The sequence below is a fragment of the Hemicordylus capensis genome, chromosome 6 (assembly GCF_027244095.1).
Source record: "Hemicordylus capensis ecotype Gifberg chromosome 6, rHemCap1.1.pri, whole genome shotgun sequence".
NCBI classification, from domain to species: domain Eukaryota; kingdom Metazoa; phylum Chordata; class Lepidosauria; order Squamata; family Cordylidae; genus Hemicordylus; species Hemicordylus capensis.
This window is the reverse complement of record NC_069662.1, coordinates 31223930-31244475: the sequence shown is the minus strand read 5'-3', so window position 1 is coordinate 31244475 and position 20546 is coordinate 31223930. Positions and strand designations below refer to the sequence as shown.

The 20546-nt window shown below is 42.6% G+C and overlaps 2 protein-coding genes across 2 annotated transcripts; both read right to left on the bottom strand.

Annotated features, from left to right (window-relative positions):
• Positions 1-3283: 3283 nt before the first annotated feature.
• LOC128331171 (olfactory receptor 6F1-like) lies at positions 3284-4225 on the bottom strand. The gene has a single exon (XM_053264523.1). The coding sequence runs from the start codon at positions 4223-4225 to the stop codon at positions 3284-3286; it is 942 nt and encodes a 313-aa protein (XP_053120498.1).
• An 8135-nt stretch (positions 4226-12360) lies between these two features.
• Positions 12361-13302, bottom strand: LOC128331170 (olfactory receptor 6F1-like). The gene has a single exon (XM_053264522.1). The coding sequence runs from the start codon at positions 13300-13302 to the stop codon at positions 12361-12363; it is 942 nt and encodes a 313-aa protein (XP_053120497.1).
• Positions 13303-20546: the final 7244 nt, after the last annotated feature.

Sequence of the window (20546 nt, the reverse complement as noted above, 5' to 3'; positions counted from 1 at the left end):
TTCTTATTCTTATCCAGGGTAAAAAAGCTGCAGGAGCCACTCGTTTCTTCTCTTCTCTACCCACCTCAGCCACCTCTCTCTGCATTCTTTCACCCACTGCCACGTTAAAACCAAGCATGGAGTTATTTGCCTGGTTTCAGCCTGCATGCTTGCAGTTAAGATGGCGACAGGAAAAATTAGACGAAGCAAAGTGGCCAGAGTGAGGAGAGGAGAGGAGCAATAAGCACCTGTGGTTTATTTGCTGCCACCCTGCCCTGCCTGTATGGGCTGCTCTTGTTCTTATTGGTGCTGAACAACCATGGGGTTGTTAGTTCCTCTTGTTAGGATTTTTAATATATGCTGGCCAAGGTGATGTACAGCCTAACATGGACATTTCCCTTCAACTGGGTCTGCCATGGATTTAAAATCTAAACCTGGTGGAATTGTGCAAGAGTGCACTTGCATGGCGACTCAAAAATGTGCATCCCATTGAAATCTGCATCCCTAGGGAAGCAAATTAACTAACTTGAGCAACGTATTTTTGCACAGCACACTGTCTTTCCAGAGCAAGGCGAGATAATCAAAATCTGCATCCTTATGGAAGCAAACTAACTTACTTCATTGTTATTATTGTTACATTTTATATCCCACTCTTCCTCCAAGGAGCCCAGAGCAGTGGACGACATACTTAAGTTTCTCCTCACAACAACCCTGTGAAATAGGTTAGGCTGAGAGAGAAGTGACTGGCCCAGAGTCACCCAGCAAGTATCATGGCTGAACGGGGATTTGAATTCGGGTCTCCCCAGTCCTAGTCTAACACTCTAACCACGACACCATGCTGGCTCCCTTACTTAACCTTACTTAACTTACTCCCTTACTCTAACGTACTTAAGTTAGTTGAAATCTTTAGAAGCTCTGGTGCATCTTCCACAGCACTGGGGTTTATTCACCTGAATGTCAGCCGCTATCATTATTGTTTAGGGGTAAAAACCCATCAACATACATTCATCATTGCTATAGTAAGTTCAGAAGAAGGATACAGGCAAATAGATGGGTAGCAAGTTGCAGATGTGTTGGTGGTTCTGAGATCCCTTTTACTCAAAAGAATGGTTTCAGCTCAGACTTATAAGAGGGAACACAATGGTCAGTTTCACAATATATTGTTTTAACAAAAATTTAGAAGCACGGTGACCAGGCAATGAGCAAACATATGTTTATTGGATAAGTTTTATTCTGTCTTTCCACCTCCAAAGTTGAGATGCATAACATAACCAATAAAAAAACCCCAATAAAACAATATAAGGTTGTTCACATGACCAGTAATTATGGCATGGCAGGGGAGGGATGATAGGGAGGCTGATCGGGAGGAAGGCCTACCACCCTGCACATGATCAAATTAATTTTCCAGGCTCTGCCACTTGCATGGTACACAAGCCACACCACAAGGAGCGGTAGTGCAGGGAGACGGAGGAGGAAGTCCTCCAGTAACCCTCAATACACCACACCAAGTGCATGGTGCATTAAGGGTATTCTCCCTCAGCTGGGCGCTCTTGCCACCTGGCTCTGTGTGTGTGTGGGTTGCCTGCAGCCTGCACACACACACAACTGGGTATCTGAGCAGAAGGGCATGCTCACACTCTTCTACCTGGGTAATACCCTGGGGGAAGTCCCTGGTCTCCACAGTGGTACAGCTTTGATCCTGGTGCTTCAAACAATCAGGCCCAACCCGGTGGGGCTTTTCAATCCCGGTTAGGGCTGCTCCTATGAATAGCCTCCATGGCATCTGCATTACTAAAAAAATACAGAGTTATAAAATACCAGAAGCAGTAGATACAATTAAAATTTCAAGAGTCAAGAATGAACAAAATCAACTGACCCAGAAGTTAAATTAAAGATTGGCGAAACAGAAGGTGATGGAACACTGGTAGAGTTGGAGAAAGATGAATAATGGAATCCCACATTCTGAGTCCCCACATCCTCTCCCACATCCTCTCCAACCACATTTGAGAAGACAAAAGTACTTTACAAAGGGCATCACAAGATAATAATAGAGATCAAAAATTCATGTAGTAATATAAAATGTGTTATCAAAGATTTCACTTTGTACAAAACTGAGTTCTGAACAAGGAATTCCATAAAAGTACTGTTACCAAGTCCAATGTCTTCATGGAACACAATTTATCTTTCATTCAGAACACTGGCACAATATTAACTTCTTTCCAGCCTCAGGAATTGCAAGAGAAATTCTTTGTTTCCAATAGTTTCTTTTTTATGTTGTTGAAGGCAGTTTGGAAGAAGGATCAGAGTCATGGTGGATAGACTTATTCCACTTTCATCTGAGGCATACAGATTTAGCACATTTTTATGGCTTCAAATCCTCTAAACCTTTTTAATCAGAGGTGACATTTGGATAAAAATATAGGTGTGTACACACCGGGCTGTACACACTGGGCTGGTTCTCATGATCTTACTAAGGGTAGAAGGAATGTGAACTCAAAGGGCAAGGTAAGTGGAGGAACAGAAGGTTCCACATCCCCTCCCTCGCTCTGCTTTCCATATTTGAACTTTCAGGAGAGTGTCCTTTCTGTAGTCAGTGAGACTGCAGAGAGGCAGGGGAGCTGGCTGTTCGGGTATTCTTCTTTACAGATTGACAGCCCACACATCCAATCAGGAATGGAGAGAATGAGGAACTTCCTCCCTCAACTCCAATTAAGCCAAAGGCAGCCTCCAGTGCTGCATTCAGATGAAAAGAAGGCTCCCTGGACCCTTGGTTTGGAACAACTTAAACTCACTCAAAACTGAGAGGTCAAATTGGAGACCAGTCAGTGCACCCACAGGCTATGCTGCTGATGGGACCAGAGTTGGCTGGGTTCAGAAGTAACAGCAAGGAAAATGTGGGTCCCTCCAACTCTGGTCTCCAATTAGGTGAATGTAGCCATTGTGTGGGAGACAGGAGCTGTGTAGGAAGCTATATAGGATGAGCACCACTGACTCACATTCTGTCCCTAGCATTTTTCTGAGGATGGATGAAAAACCATCCTAACCAGCTCCTGCCTCACACATGACGAGTCTCCCTATCTCCTCTCCTGATCATTGAGTTCACATGCCTGCCAATCAGAAGTGAGCCTAGTTATCCTACCCTGGCTGAGCACTCTTTCTACCCTGATTAGGATAGTGAAGAGAAGCCTCATAAGATATGAATTTTCAAACAACTTTGAAAAGCTTGACTGTCTGACTCTGCCTGTGCAGGTGATAGATTTGTCCTTAAAGTTCTGCTCCTTCAAATCACAAAATCCATGCTTGTTCATCCTCTGTGCAGTGAGCTTCTCAATGCCTCTTTCACTTCCTTGTTTCTTAGGGTGTAGATGAAAGGATTCAATAGTGGAACCACAATGAGGTTGAAGATGCTCACCACTTTGGTCCTTTCTAAAGATGTCTGTTTAGAAGGCTTAACAAAGAGAAAGATAGTGGAGCTATACCAAATCACCACAACAGCAAGATGGGAAGAGCATGTAGAAAATGTTTTTTGCCTCCCTTTGCTGGAAGAGATGCGCATGATGGTGGATATAATGTACATGTAGGAAAGAAGCGTTATCACACATGAGCCCACAATGACAAAAATCGCTATGCAAAATGCTGTAATTTCAATGAAATGAGTGTCAGTGCAGGAGAGAACTATCCAAGAATCAATATTGCAGTAGAAGTTGTCAATCACATTGGATCGACAGAAGGATAGTGTTGTCATCAGATAGGCTGGTACACAAATAACAAGAAATCCGCTCAACCAACAGCCAAGTGCCAGCTTTCTAGAGAGGCTCATGTCCATGATGGTGTTGTAGTGCAGGGGATAACATATGGCCAGATAGCGATCATAGGCCATGACAGCTATCAAGAAATGTTCTGTGCACCCAAAGGAAAAAATAAAGTACATCTGCAGAACGCAGCTAGCAAAAGAAATGCTTCTGCTCTTCCCTAGAAAAATAGCAAGAATTTTTGGGATGGAGGCTGTCGTGTACCATATCTCTAGGAAAGAGAGATTGCATAAGAAGAGGTACATGGGAGTATGCAGCCGACGGTTTGTAATCACTAGAATGATGATGGACAAATTTCCAATTATTGTCAGGATGTACATTACAAAAAAGAGAATGAAGATGAACATCTGAAAATTCGGAGAGCCAGAGAAGCCGAGAAGGATGAATTCCATTACGCTTGCTTCACTGTGTTCTCTTTCAATGCGATCTCCCATAAGTTCTCCTTTATCTGCTGAAACAAATTTTAAAAATGCAGAATGATCACATAGAAGTTTCACCAAAATTATTAACCTTTTATTGTCCTTCCAACAAATTAGTTATCTCCCCCCACTCCTCAGCAAATTTCTATTTACAAGTAATGACTGCCCAAACCGCCCAAACTTGTTCAATCAAACAGACTGGACTGGCCGGTCAGTTGACAATGCTCCTTTCATATAGATTTGCATTTGAACCAAACCACATTTTTTTGTTCATGCACACCACTAAACAGAAGATCCGAATGGGTTATAGTAGAGTGCACATAAGAAATGACTGTGATGTCACTGTGGAAAGAAGTGGGTTTTGGAGGAGCTTTGTGTCAAATGGGGAGATTGATTGATGGATAACAAGGAGGAGGATTCAAGACTTTGAGAGCATCATGGTAGGATGCAGTGTTCTCAGTGGTGCTGCATCCTGGAGCTGTCCCCCTTCGCTTTCACCACGGTCACCCCCTTCCATTTGATTGCTCTATCATTTAGTTTAAATCAACACAACTGGCCAGAAGGAGAGGGCATAGTTAGAAGAGTTGTGCTAACATCAGTAAGAAAAAGATGTACATTCTGATAAACAGAAATGCTCTGTGATGTGTGTAAGATTTAGCAAGGGATGGGTTGCTTTGATTACATCCATGTGGCAACAGTCAACAAACATCCTGCCAGGAACAAAAAAGTGGACGGCTGAAATGTAAAGTTTCAGGAACTTATAGCAGCCTGGAGTTATAGAAACATGTGTGATGAAAAGATATATGATCATAGCAACTAGCGAGCAGTCCTGTAGTATTAGGTGGATTTTAAATAGCCTGAGGAGGAAAGAGATGACAGAAAGGAAGACTAGCACTGAGGGAACTGGTTTAGCTTCTTTGAAAACAGCCACAGGATGAATCAGGGTTTGGTTTTTTTTAATTGAATGCATTTTTTTCATATCTCTGATGAAAACGTATTGAAACATTCCCATCTAGTTTATAATATTATATTATAGCACATATATTATGTTCAATATAGCAAAGGAGACAATTAAAATAACCAGAGAATAATATAAAATAGCCCCTCGTAGGATGCCCAAGGTTAGAAATATCAAACTGCTTGTTGATGGCAAGGAACTCAAATGGAGTGGAGGGGAAATGCAGAAAAATAAAACTAATTGAAAATAAATAGAGTATACTGTATTTGTTTATTTCAGCCAAAGGCCAGCATAAATACAAGAAAAAGAAACAACAACAACAGTAAAATACATAAAATACATAAAACATTAATACCTTCATATACCGTATACATGACTGATTTCATTCAAATAAAACCGGTTAATCTGAAGTGCACAACCCGGCATCACGCGCCTCAATCACTCTAAACCAAATCTTGCTTGCTATGAAATTTTTTTTTGCTACCCTCCTGTAAGCGTACTCTGATTTTGCAATAAACAGGCTTGTGGAGGCAGTGGTTTGAAATAAATTTATGGATATTTACAGTATTTTTAAAAACGTCACTCAGCATTCCTATGAGCTTATTGCACAACTACCTTGCTTTTCAGATGTATTTTCAGCTGTATGTGATCTGTGAGCATATTATGCTTAGGCTAGATATAGATATAAGTAGGGAGCCACCCTGACTGTATTTATAAAGAGTGAGATATACACCTTTTAAGAGAATAAGATAAAATACCTGGCAGGTTACTGATCATGATCAGTGATCTAAGTAGAGCTTGTGGGGTCACAAGTTGTGCAGCCCAGCTGTAAAGCTAGATTGAAAGTACACTATTAATCAGCAATCTTTAAAATGCTTTCAGGTTAAGTTAGAGGCAAACTAATTAATGCAGCATTTTCTACTGGCTAAACGACTATTGGTAAAAACGTTTAGGGTTTGAAATTCCTGAGTCGGTATTCACACAGAAATCATAAAATAGAGCCACTTAAATATTCCCTCTTTCGTTTCCTTGAATCAATATACAAACACTACCACTTCAGCTGAATTTGCATCAACATCATCACCCTCCCACCCATCCATCCATATCCATATATCCATCCATCCATCTATACTTTCAATTAACTTCTATAGCCTCAGTTTTCATGAATTTGCGTATTGACTGGAATTCTTATAATTCCAACTCACTCAGCCTACAACCTGACTGAGAACACCTCCTATGCAGTTCTTCCTAACTGAAATGGCAGTGGTTGAGCAAAAAGCCTTTATATCATTAAAAGATCCTTTGAGACTTCGTCTCTAATGAATTCCTTGATTTAAAAAAAACACAAGTTGTTGTAGTAGGTGGATTTTCAGATCATCCAAAGATCATCAGAATGTCTGGTATTCTATTTTCTTGATGACATTGGATTGCTAAGCTAATTTAGACCTCTCAGAGTAATGGGGGCCAAAGAGAATGTCATGGGATTTGAAGGACAGATGAGGTATCTGGGAGATAAGTATTTAAAACCTGTTAACTACAGATGAAGGCTTTGTAATAGTCTCTAAATATCAAATGAATGTGAACTGTATATCATTCACTGATGCATTTACTTCCATAATTTAACAGGTTAGTTTGCTTCCTCCAGTTAAAGTAAAAATAAATGAATGTAGCACTTAATTGTCCAGTTTGGTTGCAACAGGACAAGTTACTAATTATTGCTTATACTGCTGTTGATTAAACCAATCTCTTGGCAAAGAGGCACCTTTTAATGTGGTGATTCTCTTTATTTAGCAGAGGGAGAGTAACTGGCTCTATCCACCCACAGTACATTACCTCAAGTGATGGTTACTGGTGTCTATCTTATATTTCTTTTTAGATTGTGAGTCCTTTGGGGACAGAAATCTATTTTATTTATTTGTTTGTTTGTTTATTATAATTCTATGTAAATTGCTTTGGAAACTTTCTTTGAAAAGTGGTATATAAATATTCATTGTAAAACAGTGTAACTCTGTTGGTTCTTTTGGATTTCTCAGTAGCTTTCAATACCATCAACCATAGTATCCTTCTGGATCACTTAGAAGAGTTGGGGACAGGAGGCACTGCCTTGCAGAGGTTCCACTCCTATCTCTCAGGTAGTTTCCAGATGGTGGTGCTTGGTAATAGTTGCTCTTCTAAACAGGAGGAGCTATTATAAGGGGTCCCTCAGGGTTACATTCTGTAACCAATGCTTTTAATATTTACATGACACCACTGGGTGAGGTCATTAGGGGATTTGGAGCTGAGTGTTATCAGTATGCTGATGACACTCAAGTCTATTTATCATCATCATCATCATCATCATCATCATCATCATCATCATCATCAGGTAATGGCACTCATTCCCTAAATAACTGCCTACTACAGGCTATAATGGGCTGGATGAGGGATGACAAATTGGATGGTGGTGCTTATTGTGGGGGACCAGAATTTGAGGGATAGGATAGATCTTCCTGATCTGGATCAGGTTACACTCTCCCAGAAGGAACAGGTACACTGTTTAGGGGTGCTCTTAGACCCAGGCCTCACCCTGGTATCTCAAGTGGAGGCTATGGCATGAGTGCCTATTATCAGCTTCAGCTGATTCAATAGCTATGTCCATTCCTTGGAGAGAACAATCTCAAAACAGTGGTGCACCAGCTGGTAACCTCCAGGCTTGACTAGGGGTGTGCATGGAACCGTCTGGCCCAGTTTGGTTAGAGGCCGGAATGGCCTCAAACAGAACCGGGCCAGTTCAGTCCAGCCCCAATCAAACAACTCCCCCTGGTCTGGTCCCTTCCGGTGGTTGTCCTCGAATTATTATTATTTTTTTAAAAATATGATAAATACCTCTCGCCCCTTTGGGGAGCTTGCTGTAGGCTGCAGGGGTCCACGAGGGTTCCCCCTCCCCCTGCTGGCCTCCCTCATCAAGGCCGCAGCTGGGTAAATGTAGTATTTTTGGCCCTTTGGGGCCTCTGTAAAGGTGAGTGGCGGCCATTTTGGCCACCAATGCACATGCCCAAATGCCCTCTGTGAGGCCTGGCCACAGTGGTGATGAGAGACATGATTTACTTGGCTGCGGCTGTGATTTACCTGGCCACAGCAGTGATGAGGGAGGCTGGTGGGGGGGAACCCTCACAGACCCCCAGTGGCCTACAACAAGCCCCCCGAAGGGGCTACAGGTATTTATCATTAATTTTAATTTTTTTAAAAATTCACAGACCAAATTCACGGACCTGCTGGTGGTTCAGTTCCAGTCCGGAAGGAACGGGGGTGGTGGTCAGTTCAATCCCGAACCCTCAAACCTCCGGACCGAACGGCTGGACCACAGACCACCAGACCAGTTTTGCACATCCCTAGGCCTGACTTCTACAATGCACTCTACATAGGGCTGTTTTTGTATGTAGTTGGAAACTTCAGTTTGTTCCAATTGTTGCAGCCACATTGGTCTCTGGCACAACCTGGAGAGACCATATTATGCCTATTCTTAAACAGCTGCACTGGCTGCCGATACATTTCTGGGCAAAATACAAAGTGCTGATTATTACCTTTAAAGTCTTGAATGGCCTAGGTCTGGGTTACCTTAGAGAACACCTTCTTTTGTATGATCCCCACCGCACATTGAGGTCATCTAGAGCAGGGATCCTCAATGTTGGGCGCCCAGATGTTCTTGGACTTCAACTCCCATAATCCCCAGGCCCAGTGGCCTTTGGCTGGGGATTATGGGAGTTGATGTCCAAGAACATCTGGGGGCCCAACTTTGAGCATCCCTGATCTAGAGAGTTCAATCTCCAGCTGCCCCCAGTGGGTCTGGTGGCTACGCAAGACTGGGCTTTCTTTGTAGCTGCTCCTAGGTTGTTGAATGCACTCCCCACAGAAATTCATGGTTTAAATATATTTTTGGCCTTTAAGAGAGCCCTTAAGACTTATTTGTTTGGCCTGGCCTTCCAGGGTTTTAAAACTGTTTTAAACGGTTTTTACTGTTTTGAACCATTTTAATTGTTCAGATCTTATAGTTTTACGTTTGATTTTTGAATGATTATATTTTGTTTTTAGTTTGTAAACCACCCAGAGTCATTAGATTGGGTGGAGTAGAAATGTAATGAATGAGTAAGTAAGAAAGTAAGTAAGTAAGTTAATAAGACATCAGTCTTTCATAGCCCTACCTAGAGGGCTAAAGAAGATGCTCTACCACTGAGCAGCAGCCTCATCCCAAAAGTTGTGTGAGAGCTCCTGGCACATCTCTGCAGAGCCTCTTTCCATGTGCACTTCATTAGTTAGGATGTCAGCCCCTGTCACCAAAGCTAATGCCCAGGAGTTAGTTTTGAATATTAGTACTGAGCCCAGGAATAGATGAATTAAAGTACCTTGGAGCATATGAATATCATCAGCTCTGTATCTTCAATGGTGACAATTTATTTACTAACTTTTTGAGACACTGGCATACCACCCACTCTCCTCTAACCTTAGAAATTGCTAGTGGCCCCAAGAAATTGCTCTTTTCCTGTCTGAATAATTGCACTTTCCTATCTCCCCATATGCCTAGAATTCAGAAGCAGGTTGCCTCCAAACACATTTTTAATCCAGGGTTCTCAGTATAGCAGCTAAGCTGAGGTCCTTTCCCTTCTCAAATAAATCCAGATAATAGCACCAAATTTTGATGGAGGTAGCAGTTCTCAGATCGGTATGACTCATATGAGTCAGTGAAGACAATCCCAGTAAGAGGCAATCCAGTGAGAAGTTTCATAAAGCATTCTCTTTCAATGAACATGTAATAACCAGGTAATGAGCAGATCATATCAGGTGTTTTGTAACAATTACAAGACAAACAAAAATGGCACCTCTCATTTCCCATCCAGATTCTACCTGCCATCTGAGATCTTCAGGGGAGGCTCTGCTCTCTATGGGAATATCTGCTGAGGGTCTTCTTCATGATGATGCCCACAATTCTCTCCCTCATGAAGTTCATATTGCCATTTTTCACCCACACTCAGTTTTTATATGGCTAAAGATATCTTGGTTCTGTACATCTCCTGTACAGAGATTCCCTAAAGGACTGCTGAACATTAAAAATTAAGATGGAAAGTCTCTTTGGTTTTTCCTGTGTTAATATCATGTTATATGTTAATAGATTGTTATTTTATGTTTTTAAAAAATTGTTACAAGCTTTTAGAGTAAAAAAAGAAAGCTAATCTACACACCAAATGAATGAATGGATGGACAAACAAACAGCTGTACACTGTACACTGTCTGGAGACCAAACATTTAGGCAATATGAACATGGGTCATCACAAACTCTATGAGCCGGGTCTCGAGATTGGTCTCACGAATGGATCATCATGAACTCTATAAGGCTAAGCCCGATCTCCCAGCAGATGATCATTAAGCCCTCTCCGGGGGGGCGGATCAGCTGCCCACACAACTCCTGGCTCTGTCACGGAGCCGGTGGGGGCTTGGGAGTTTGGGGGGGCCACACTGCCCCCAGAAGTTCCAGCATGCTCTGTGCAAGTGCACATAGAGCATGCTGGAGAGACCCCTGAGCTGGAAGGCTGCTTTTTAGCCTCACGGTTGGGGGTCTCCTCATAAGTTGCCACACTGCAGAGCCGCACCGCGGCAACTCACGATCTAGAAACCCTGGTTAGCAGAGCATTCGCTCCACTAACCTGGGCTAAAGGGAGGGCTTCGCAAATGGGTTAGCCGCTTGTAAACCACCAGGCTCACCTGCGAGCCAGGGGCATATCTAGGGGTAGGGCAGGCAGGGCATGTGCCCTGGGCGCCACTTGAAGGGGGGCGCCATTTTGTAAAATTATTTTTTTAAAAAAAATGGCTGCCAAAAACAAAATGGCCACCATGCATGCTCAAATGGCCTCTGTGAGGCCCTAGGTCATGCCAGGCCTTGCAGAGGCCATTTGAGCATGTGAGGTGGCCATTTTGTTTTCAGTGGCCATTTAAAAAAAGATTTTTAAAAATGGCCACTGCACATGCTCAAATGGTCCCTACGAGGCCCTAGAGGCGTGGGGGGGAGGAGGAACCTTTGCAACCCCCCCAGCCTTTAGGAAGCCCCCCGAAGGGGCTACAGGTAAAATAATTATAATATATAATATGTCACTGTACACATATTCAGATTGGCACTATGTACAGAGAATCAGGGCTTGTGAATACTGAGCTGACGCTTATGAGCTAGGATTGTATTCATTTGCTCTTACTTTGCTTCTTGTGATAAGTGAGTTAAATGTGATGTCTTGCTAATATGGCTATTAATGGTGAATTTGTCTTTGAATCAGTGTGAAATCCTTAATATTAAGGCCCACTGGTAGTTTCTTGCTCTCTTTCTCTCATTTTAACTGTCTTTCTGAAAGACTAGAATATATTCCAAGCAGTGACACAGTTTACTCTGCATATCCTTTAATTATTTACAGAGTATCTGGGAAAAGTCAAATTCTCCATTTATTTTTAAAACTTATGTAATGGTGATGCTACAATACATAGTAGAGAATTAGACAGGCACTTCTGTTTAGTTTTCCAAGTACACCTCCACATAGTCTTTGGGTATTTCATGAGCCCCAGCATACTGAAATTTGTAGTTTTCCAGCATTTTTTGGTCTGGCTAAGTCCACTGCTAAAATAGTTTTTGAAATATTAAAAGATTAATGAGCCTTACTTGTATTTTTGAGCTGATATTATGGTAAAGTTATCTGAAAGATGGGTGTCAGATGCTTGGACAGGGGCGCAATTTCAGTGTTTGCCCTAGGCGCTATTTTCCCTAGATACGCCTCTGCTGCAAGCCCAGTGGTTTACATAACCAGCAGAAATCGGGCTAGGCTCTCCTAGCCCTATTTTTGCTGGTTGTGAGAATAGCCTCTATATCTTAATGGAAAACCATTTATTTACATTGCATTTTAAAAAACTGGCAGAGCACCCACTTTCTTGTGGCATTAGGAATTGCTAGTGGTTACAGAAATGACTCCTTTTGAATATGCCTTCAGAGATAGGATTATAGCTCATTTTTGAGCCATTTTTTGCAGCAACGCCAGTTGTGTGGGCATGAAAACCGTGTGGCTAGCATCACCACTGGGTCTTCTGAAGGGAAGGTAGGTGCTCTCCTGCATTCCTCCCCCCACCTGCCCTCCCCGACCCTGCAGATGGTCATGTGAATGACCTTGATATATGGTTTGTATCAATGCCAATGCAATAAATGTCTCAAGGCTTCCTTCACCTCCTTGTTCCTTAGAGTGTAGATGAAAGGATTCAGCAGTGGAACCACAATAAGGCTGAGGGTGTTCAAGATTTTGTTCATTTCTAAAGATATATGTTTAGAAGGCTTGACAAAGAGAAAGATAGTGGAGCCATACCAAATGATCAAAAGGGCAAGATGGGAGGAGCATGTTGAAAAGGCTTTTTGCTGTCCTTTGGCAGAAGGGATGCGCAGGATGGTGGAAATGATGTATATGTAGGAAAGGAGGGTTATCACACATGAGCCCACAATGACAACAATGGCGATGACAAAAGATGACATCTCAATGACAAAGGTATCTGTGCAAGAGAGAACTATCCAAGAATCAATGTTGCAGTAGAAGTTGTCAATCATGTTGGGCCCACAGAAGGATAGTCTTGAAATCAGATAGGCTGGTACAGACACAACAAGGAATCCACATAGCCAAGAAGCAAGTGCCAACTTGCTAGAGAGGTTAATGTCCATGATGATGTTGTAGTGCAGGGGATAACATATGGCCAGATATCTATCATAAGCCATGACAGATAGCAGGACTTGTTCAGTGCTCCCAAATGAAAAGACAAAATACATCTGCATAATGCAGCCAGTGAAGGAGATTCTTCTGCTGCCTCCCAGAAATGTGGCAAGGATCTTGGGAACAGAGGCAGTTATGTACCATATATCCAGGAAGGAGAGATTGCAAAGGAAGTAGTACATAGGAGTGTGGAGATGATGGTTTGTTATTACTAAAATGATGATGGCCACATTTCCAGAGACTGTCAGGAAGTACATGATAAGAAAGATCATGAAGATGAACATTTGAAATTGCTGAGACCCAGGGAAGCCAAGAAGGAAGAATTCCATCACTTGTGTTTCATTTTGTCCATTTTGATTATGTTCTTCCATCTGTCCTCTTTTGCCTGCTGAAACAAAATGCTAAATTAACACATAGGAGGTTTCACCAGGAATTGTATAAGCTGGTAATGTGAATTCAGTTTTAAAAATCAATTGTCTATTCTACATCTGGTGGAAAGCAGTTGTCAACACAAAGTGACTTTTCAATTTGTGCTTATCCTCTGTATGGCCCAAGTTAAAATTAAGTCAATTTTCCACATCCATCTAACAAAAGGGAAACACAGGCCAGTTCTTAATCAATTTTTTTCAGTTCCACTTTATCCCTCTTATGCCCACATTGTCCTACAGTGCTGAGAAAAAGTTTGTGAATCCCCTAAGATGGTCTGTATCTTAGCACAATGTTTATTCAAAACAGGATTATATCCTAAACTAAACCCTAATAAGAGGGAAAGGCAACCCCACTGAATAAATAACTCAGGCAAAAAGGGTATATTCACTCAACAGAAAGATTCAACAGCAAACATCCTTTTGTGAAAAAATACATGAACTCTTCATTCAGTAACTGGTGTCACCTTCTTGAGCAGCAGTGAGTGCAGCTAAACATTTCCTGGTGATCAGTCTCTCACATTGGCTTGAAGGAATCTTGGCCCATTCTTCCATACACAACTGTTTCAGCTCTGTGACATTTGAGGATTTATTTGCATGAGCAGCTCGCTCAGGTCTTGCCCCAACATTTCAATAAGGTTTAAGTTGGGACTTGGACTTTTGGACCCAATCACATATGTTTGATGAAAACTAAACACTGCCTTCCAAAGTAGGAACCTCATCCTGACTGTCAAGCATGGTGGTGTAGGCATCATGGTTTGTGTCTGCTTTGCTGCATCAGGACCTGGATGGCTGGCCATCACTAATGAAACCATAAATTGAGCTGCATATCAGAAAACATTAGAGGACAATGTCAGGCCATCTGCCCAAGAGCTGAAGCTGAGCTGGAAGTGGGTCATGCAGCAAGACAATGACCCCAAACATTCAAGTAAGTTTGCCATAGAATGTCTGAAGAAGAAGAGATTTCATATTTTTGAGTGGCCAAGTCAAAATATAAGTTAAAAGTCAAGTGGAACATTGTGCAGTATGTCAATGAGGCTATTCACACTATGGGACGAAATTGGGCTAGCCTCCCAGTGGTTCCTGAGAGGGTAACCCGCTCAAGTAACCCGCCCCTTAAACCGGGTTTGCGGAGCAAGGGCTCCGCAAACCCATTTTTTAAAATTGTGAGTAGCCATGATGCGGCTCTGTGCCGCAGCTACTCATGAGAAGACCCCCAACCAGGAGGCTTAAAAGCAGCCCCCTCGCTCAGGGGTCTCTCCAGTATGCCCTGGGCATTCACACAGGGCATACTGGAGCTTCCAGGGGCTGTGCGGCCCCCAATCCTGCCAGCCCCCGCCGGCTCCATCACTGAGCCAGCAGTTGTGTGGACGGCCAGTCTGGCCACCCAGGGCTGCTGCCCTGCTCAACTGTGTGGAGAGCAGACTTAGCCCACTCTCCCCACAAACCCAGACAAAGTGGGTCTCACTGATCATGATACTTGCCTCAACCTGCAACTACAAATATACAGTTATGCATAGTTATGGACATACACATTTGTCCATATTTTCTTGATCTATTATATATTATGACAACTGGAAAGGAATATTGACTGGCATCCTGACTAATGGTGCACTTGTGCAAAAGGCAAAATTGCAATAGCACAAGAAAAATGGTGCCCCTGTGCAAAGACATGGGGATTTTCCAAATTGCACTCCTGTGAAAAAGTTCCCTGTAAATCATGTGAGGTGTGTCACAAATTGCACATCTCTTGTACCAGCACAATATGCTTGTGCTAGCGGGACAGTAGTCTGCAATGTTTGCTCCAGATATGGCGCAAATAGGGCGGCAGCCTTGTGCTTTCACAACATTCTTGCTCAAGCACACTCTTAGGATGTCAGCCACTGTTTCTGGAAGATGGGTTTTTTAAAAGGGTCATTTTGAAAGCAGTGGATTTTAAACAGAGGAGAGGAGAGGCTGTGGAACACACTTCCTGTTGAGATTATTGCTGCTCCATCCCTGATGGCTTTTCAGAAACAACTGAAGACAAATATATTCAGCCAAGATTTTAGTTGAAGTTTTAGTTGGTGGTTTTAGTTGATATTTTAGTTGAATTTTATTGATTGTCCCAACTTCAAATTTAAATTTTACAGATGTTATAAATGTTAAATATTTTGTTTTGTTTTGTTATTGTAAACTGCCTAGAGACTTGGGTAGTGAGCGGTATATAAATATGTTAAATAATTTTTTGTTCACTCAGGCCTTTTAAATTAAAAATTATGATCTGATTGTAACTGATTTTTAAAAATGTTTTTAAAATTGTTTTTGTACTGTATTTTGTACCCCCCTTTAATGTTGTAAGTTGCCCAGATAAAGTTGTTGTTGTTGATGGTGATGATGAAATAAATCATTTTCTTATTTTTTTCCCCCAAAAGGGATACACTTTCCATTGCTTGTCTTCTAGTTGTCAAAATCATTTATCATTTACATATCACATATAACCCCCTAGACAAAGAAAGAAGATATTAAAAAACTGACAGGTTCAGGCATATGAGGGCAGAAGTTTGAAAAGGCAAGATAAATATGTGACTTACAGTTACTAAAATGATTTTGTAATGTAACTTTTAAAGTCAGCTTTCTGTCATCTATTTTATCCTCAGAAAATTTCTCTAGATGTTCTTGCATATCTTAAATGATCCTCCAAGGTGCTGTTTTCCATTGGATTATCTGATGTGACTTGAAACTTTTCAGTATCTGTTTTGAAACAGTGATAAAAAAACAATAAGAGCTCTACCAGATCAAACAAAAAGTTCATTTAATCCAGTTTCCCGCAGTGGCCAACCAGATGTTTTTGTGAAGCCAAGAAGTGGGTCACCAAGGCAATTAGTCTTTTTCACTTATGTTTCTCAGCAACTGATATTCAGAGGCATAATCAGAAAACTACCAGATAAATTATTGATCAGTTCCTCCTTCCCTCACCTATATCAATATGCACACAATACCAGTTTGACTGAATTTGAATTGCTTTGATCTATTCATCTTTCATCCATCCCATATCTCAAACATCTTCATTCTTCAGTCTCTCAGTTTTCAGCTATGTTTATATTGATTGGAGCTCTTTGTCATTTCTACTCATCCAATCTAAAACATGAGGCCCTCCCATACCATTGAGCCTATCTGAGATGGAGATGGATGATTAAAGAACTTTGATGTGATCACAACCCAAAGCTACCTTGAGATTTCATCCCCAAAGAATTCCTTACCTTTTGAAAAATTCATACATAATTATATGCCCGTTGGTGGGGGTGGATCCTAATGGTACTAACTTATCTGTTCTCTCTGTGGTTTTAGTTTGCTGGGTTACTTCAGAACTCTCAATACTGACTGTCTAAAACAGGACAAAGATGATTTTTAATTGTTAAATTTGCATACCAACTTTCATTTAAAAAAAATCTCAAGGCAGTTCACACAGAAGTTAAAACAAGACTACAACATTTACACAATTAAAATATTAACTAGAATACTAAAATATAAATCTAATTAGAAGATTGAAAGACAGTGCAATATAACCATAAAAGATACAAAGCAGCAGGAATAGAAACAATCATATAAAGGCTTGGGTAAAAAGCCAATATTTCACATACTTTCTAAAAACTGTGATGGAGACTGAGGAGCAGTTGGCCACTGGGAGATCATCCCAGAGTCTGGAGGCAACAACTGAAAAGGCCCGGTCCCACATGCACGACAGTTGAGCCTCCCTCATTATCAACACATCGAGCAGAGCCTCCTGCAATGACCTCGTCAAGTGGGTAGCAAGCTTTGGGAGATGGCAGTCTCTCAAGTATCCAGGACCCAAACCATTAAGGGCTTTAAAAGTCAAAACCAGCACCAGTGCAGCTCTTTCAAAATGGGTGTGATGTCATCCCAGCGAACAGCTCCAGATAAAATCCTTGCTCCCACTTTTTGCACTAGCTGCAGTTTCAAAATATTCTTCAAGGGCACACCCCACCCCACCCCTTAGAGTGTGTTACAGTAATCCAGCCATGACATGACTAAGGCATGGGTCATTGTGGCCAGATCTGCCTTCTTAAGGAGGGGATGCAGCTGATGAAAACACCCTTCCCTGCTTCTTTCGATTCCAGTCCACAAACCTCAGAACATATAATGTTAAACAAACCTCCCAGGAAGAATTGGATGACCAATTGGACAGAATTGGATAACCAATTCCCACCCAGGTACAAAACAATAGAAGCGGCAATATCACTTCTAAAAGCCATTTCATTCCAGACTCCTAGTCATAACAAAACCAAATTTTGACAAAGACCAATCATTTTTCCCTAACGGGACGCCACCCACAAGAACCAGTCAGGTCTATAAAACACATTCCAATGGGGTTCATGACTCCCCTTTCAAATTTGCTCTGAGCATTCCCCATCACTATATGGGGCTCGGGACTTAAACCCAGCGGGTGGGAGTAATCCAGGCCCCCTCAACCCAGGCCCCCAGCTGCACAACAAAAGCAGCTGCCAGGAGGGCCGAAGCCGAGCAGCCCTGGACCAACCCAATGAGTAGGACTTTAACCAATCTTGTGCACCTAGATTACGATGGGACTTAAACCCACAATAGTGTCTAGGCCTGCACAATACTCACCCCAATAATATGCAACCTTAATAACCTGGGACATTAACCCCTGCACGCTTCCCCATCCCACCGGCCAGACTGCACCCAATGATCTGCCTCTCTAGACTCCTTCACTTGTGGTGGCCACTCGGGGGCTGCTGTGCCTGTGAAAAAGGACTCGGGAAACTTCCCGGTAGCCGGCATGCCTTTTGACCCAGCAAGAGCCCCGGAGGGGACGCACCGCCCAGTGGGGTCCTTAATTTCACCCCAAATCTGAGACACGGCACCACTTGATGTGTTAGGGTAGACTTGACCCAGTAGGGGAGGTTCTTATCTGGGCAGATGGAGCCAATAATCAGCCCAGATGAGACGTCTTAAGATCAAAGCTTTTATTCTGCAGAGGTACTACTTTGGCTTATGCTCAAAGCAGGACAAAGGACCATACAGAGAGCATACATTTTATACTCTTAAAATTGTTCTCCAGAACAACATGTTATTAAGCCACATAGCAAATACATCATCATGACTTGCTAAGATTAGGGAATAAACCACAAACATGCACGCAGGCAGACAGACAGCCTTATCTCAAAATTGTTCTACATTCTAAATCCCACGGTCACTCTAATTTATGGGGGATGGAAGACTACTAGAGAGAATGCACAGTAGTAAGCATCCTTCTAGCAGAGCAGATCCTTGAGTTTAGTTAAACATAATGGCGTTGCTTATGTCAAGCTGTGAACCTCTATGCATTTCTGATTTACTATACATCACTCTGGAGTCCAAATCAGCATGGATGCGAGTGACTTTATCTGCATATTGACATGCAAACTGATCACAATGGGCTGTAGATGATTCCTCCCCCATTACCTGGGGTGTGTGTGAAGCAATGTCTTTGCTACATGAAATAGCCGCTGATCTGCGCTGAGCAGATGCAATGAAGTGGGGGGGAGTGTTTCTTTGCCACCCCCCTCACCACAGATTAGTCCCATCATATGTGCTCTAGCCCGTGTTCGATCAGATTCATTATGACTCTTCCTCCAGTGTCATTCCAGCCATTGTCCAAGTTGTTTCATTACTCTAAGCTCCAAGGACAACCAGGGAGCAGAATGAGCTCCATCAAGCCGTAGGGGGCATTTAGGCGCAACTGTGTGAACAGCCTGGTCTATATCAACAGAATCACCAGCTCTGGACACTGGAAACTCCCCGAGGGCTGTCTGGAATCTGAGCGGTTCCATAAGCCTCTGGGGGCTGACCATTCAAAATGGTCCACCACCCCTGCAGAGGGCAGATGGAGCAGTCAAACTAAACCCCACCAGATAGTGATCTGTCCATGACAAGGGAATGATCTCAAATTCCTCCACCTACAGATCAGTTATTTTCCCCACCTACAGATCATTTATTCCCCGGTTGGCAAAAACCAGATCCAGAGTATGTCCTGCTATGTGGGTTGGGCCAGATAGCAACTGAGATAGGCCCATGGTTGCCATGGAGGCCATAAAATCCTGAGCTGCTCCTATTAGCGGTGCCTCAGCATGGACACTGAAATATCCCAAGACAGTAAGCTTAGGGGAACTAAAAGCCACCTCCGAGACCACCCCTGCCAGCTCAGGTAGGGAGACTGAAGTGCAGCAGGGTGGTTGGTACACTAGCAGAATCCCCAGCCTATCTCGGAGGCCCACCCTCAAGGACCAACACTTGAAATTCTGTGATTGCCTAATTTGGAACCCGGAAAGGGGAAAGAACTTGTGATAGATGACTTCAATGCCCCCTCCCTGACCCTCCAGGTGGGACTGCTGCAGGATCGAGAAACCTGGAGGACAGAGTTGAGAGAGACCAACCCCACCCAGCTCATCCAACCAGGTTTCCGTCACACATACCAGGTCAACATGCACATCCACAATCAAATCATGGATTAGGTATGGTTTAGCATTTACCTACTTGGCATTCAACAGCAACACCCTAATCTTCGAGGGAGTGTTCTCAGAGCTCCCTGGGGCTGTAAGGTTAGGAGAAGAGCAGGAAAAAGGAACAGACCTCAGTTGCCTAGGTGGTTTCCCCCTGTAAGGGCCTGCCCAACTCCCACCACCATACCTCCCTCTGCCAACTAATGCCACAAGATTCAAAATAATTGTTGAGGTGTCTGGAACTAATTATACAAGATCAAATAATAAAGGTGAAGTGTATATCATAAATATTAATGGACTGTTTGTTTCCTTTAATAGCCTTTGAATGTCATTTGAGTGTGAATTGAATCTACCCTATTGATTCATCCACTTTGAATCTATACTTACAGAATTTCAATAATTTCTCCTCTGCTATCTTTCTGCAGTGTGGACATTTACCCCAGCTCCTGCATGAAATGGATTGGTCCCCAAGGTTCTGGGTGTGGGGACAAAGGAATTGGCTCTGCTGATTGCTGTTGGGAGCTGGGTAGGGATTTTTTGGATTTTCACCATATTGGCCTTTCGTGTGGGCCCTTTTTCACCTACCTCACACTGTATCCATAGTTAGTTAGGTTTCATGGTCACAACAGCAGGTAGAATGTGATTGTTCATATTAACTTTAGTGCTGGTGAGCACCTTAGGCATACT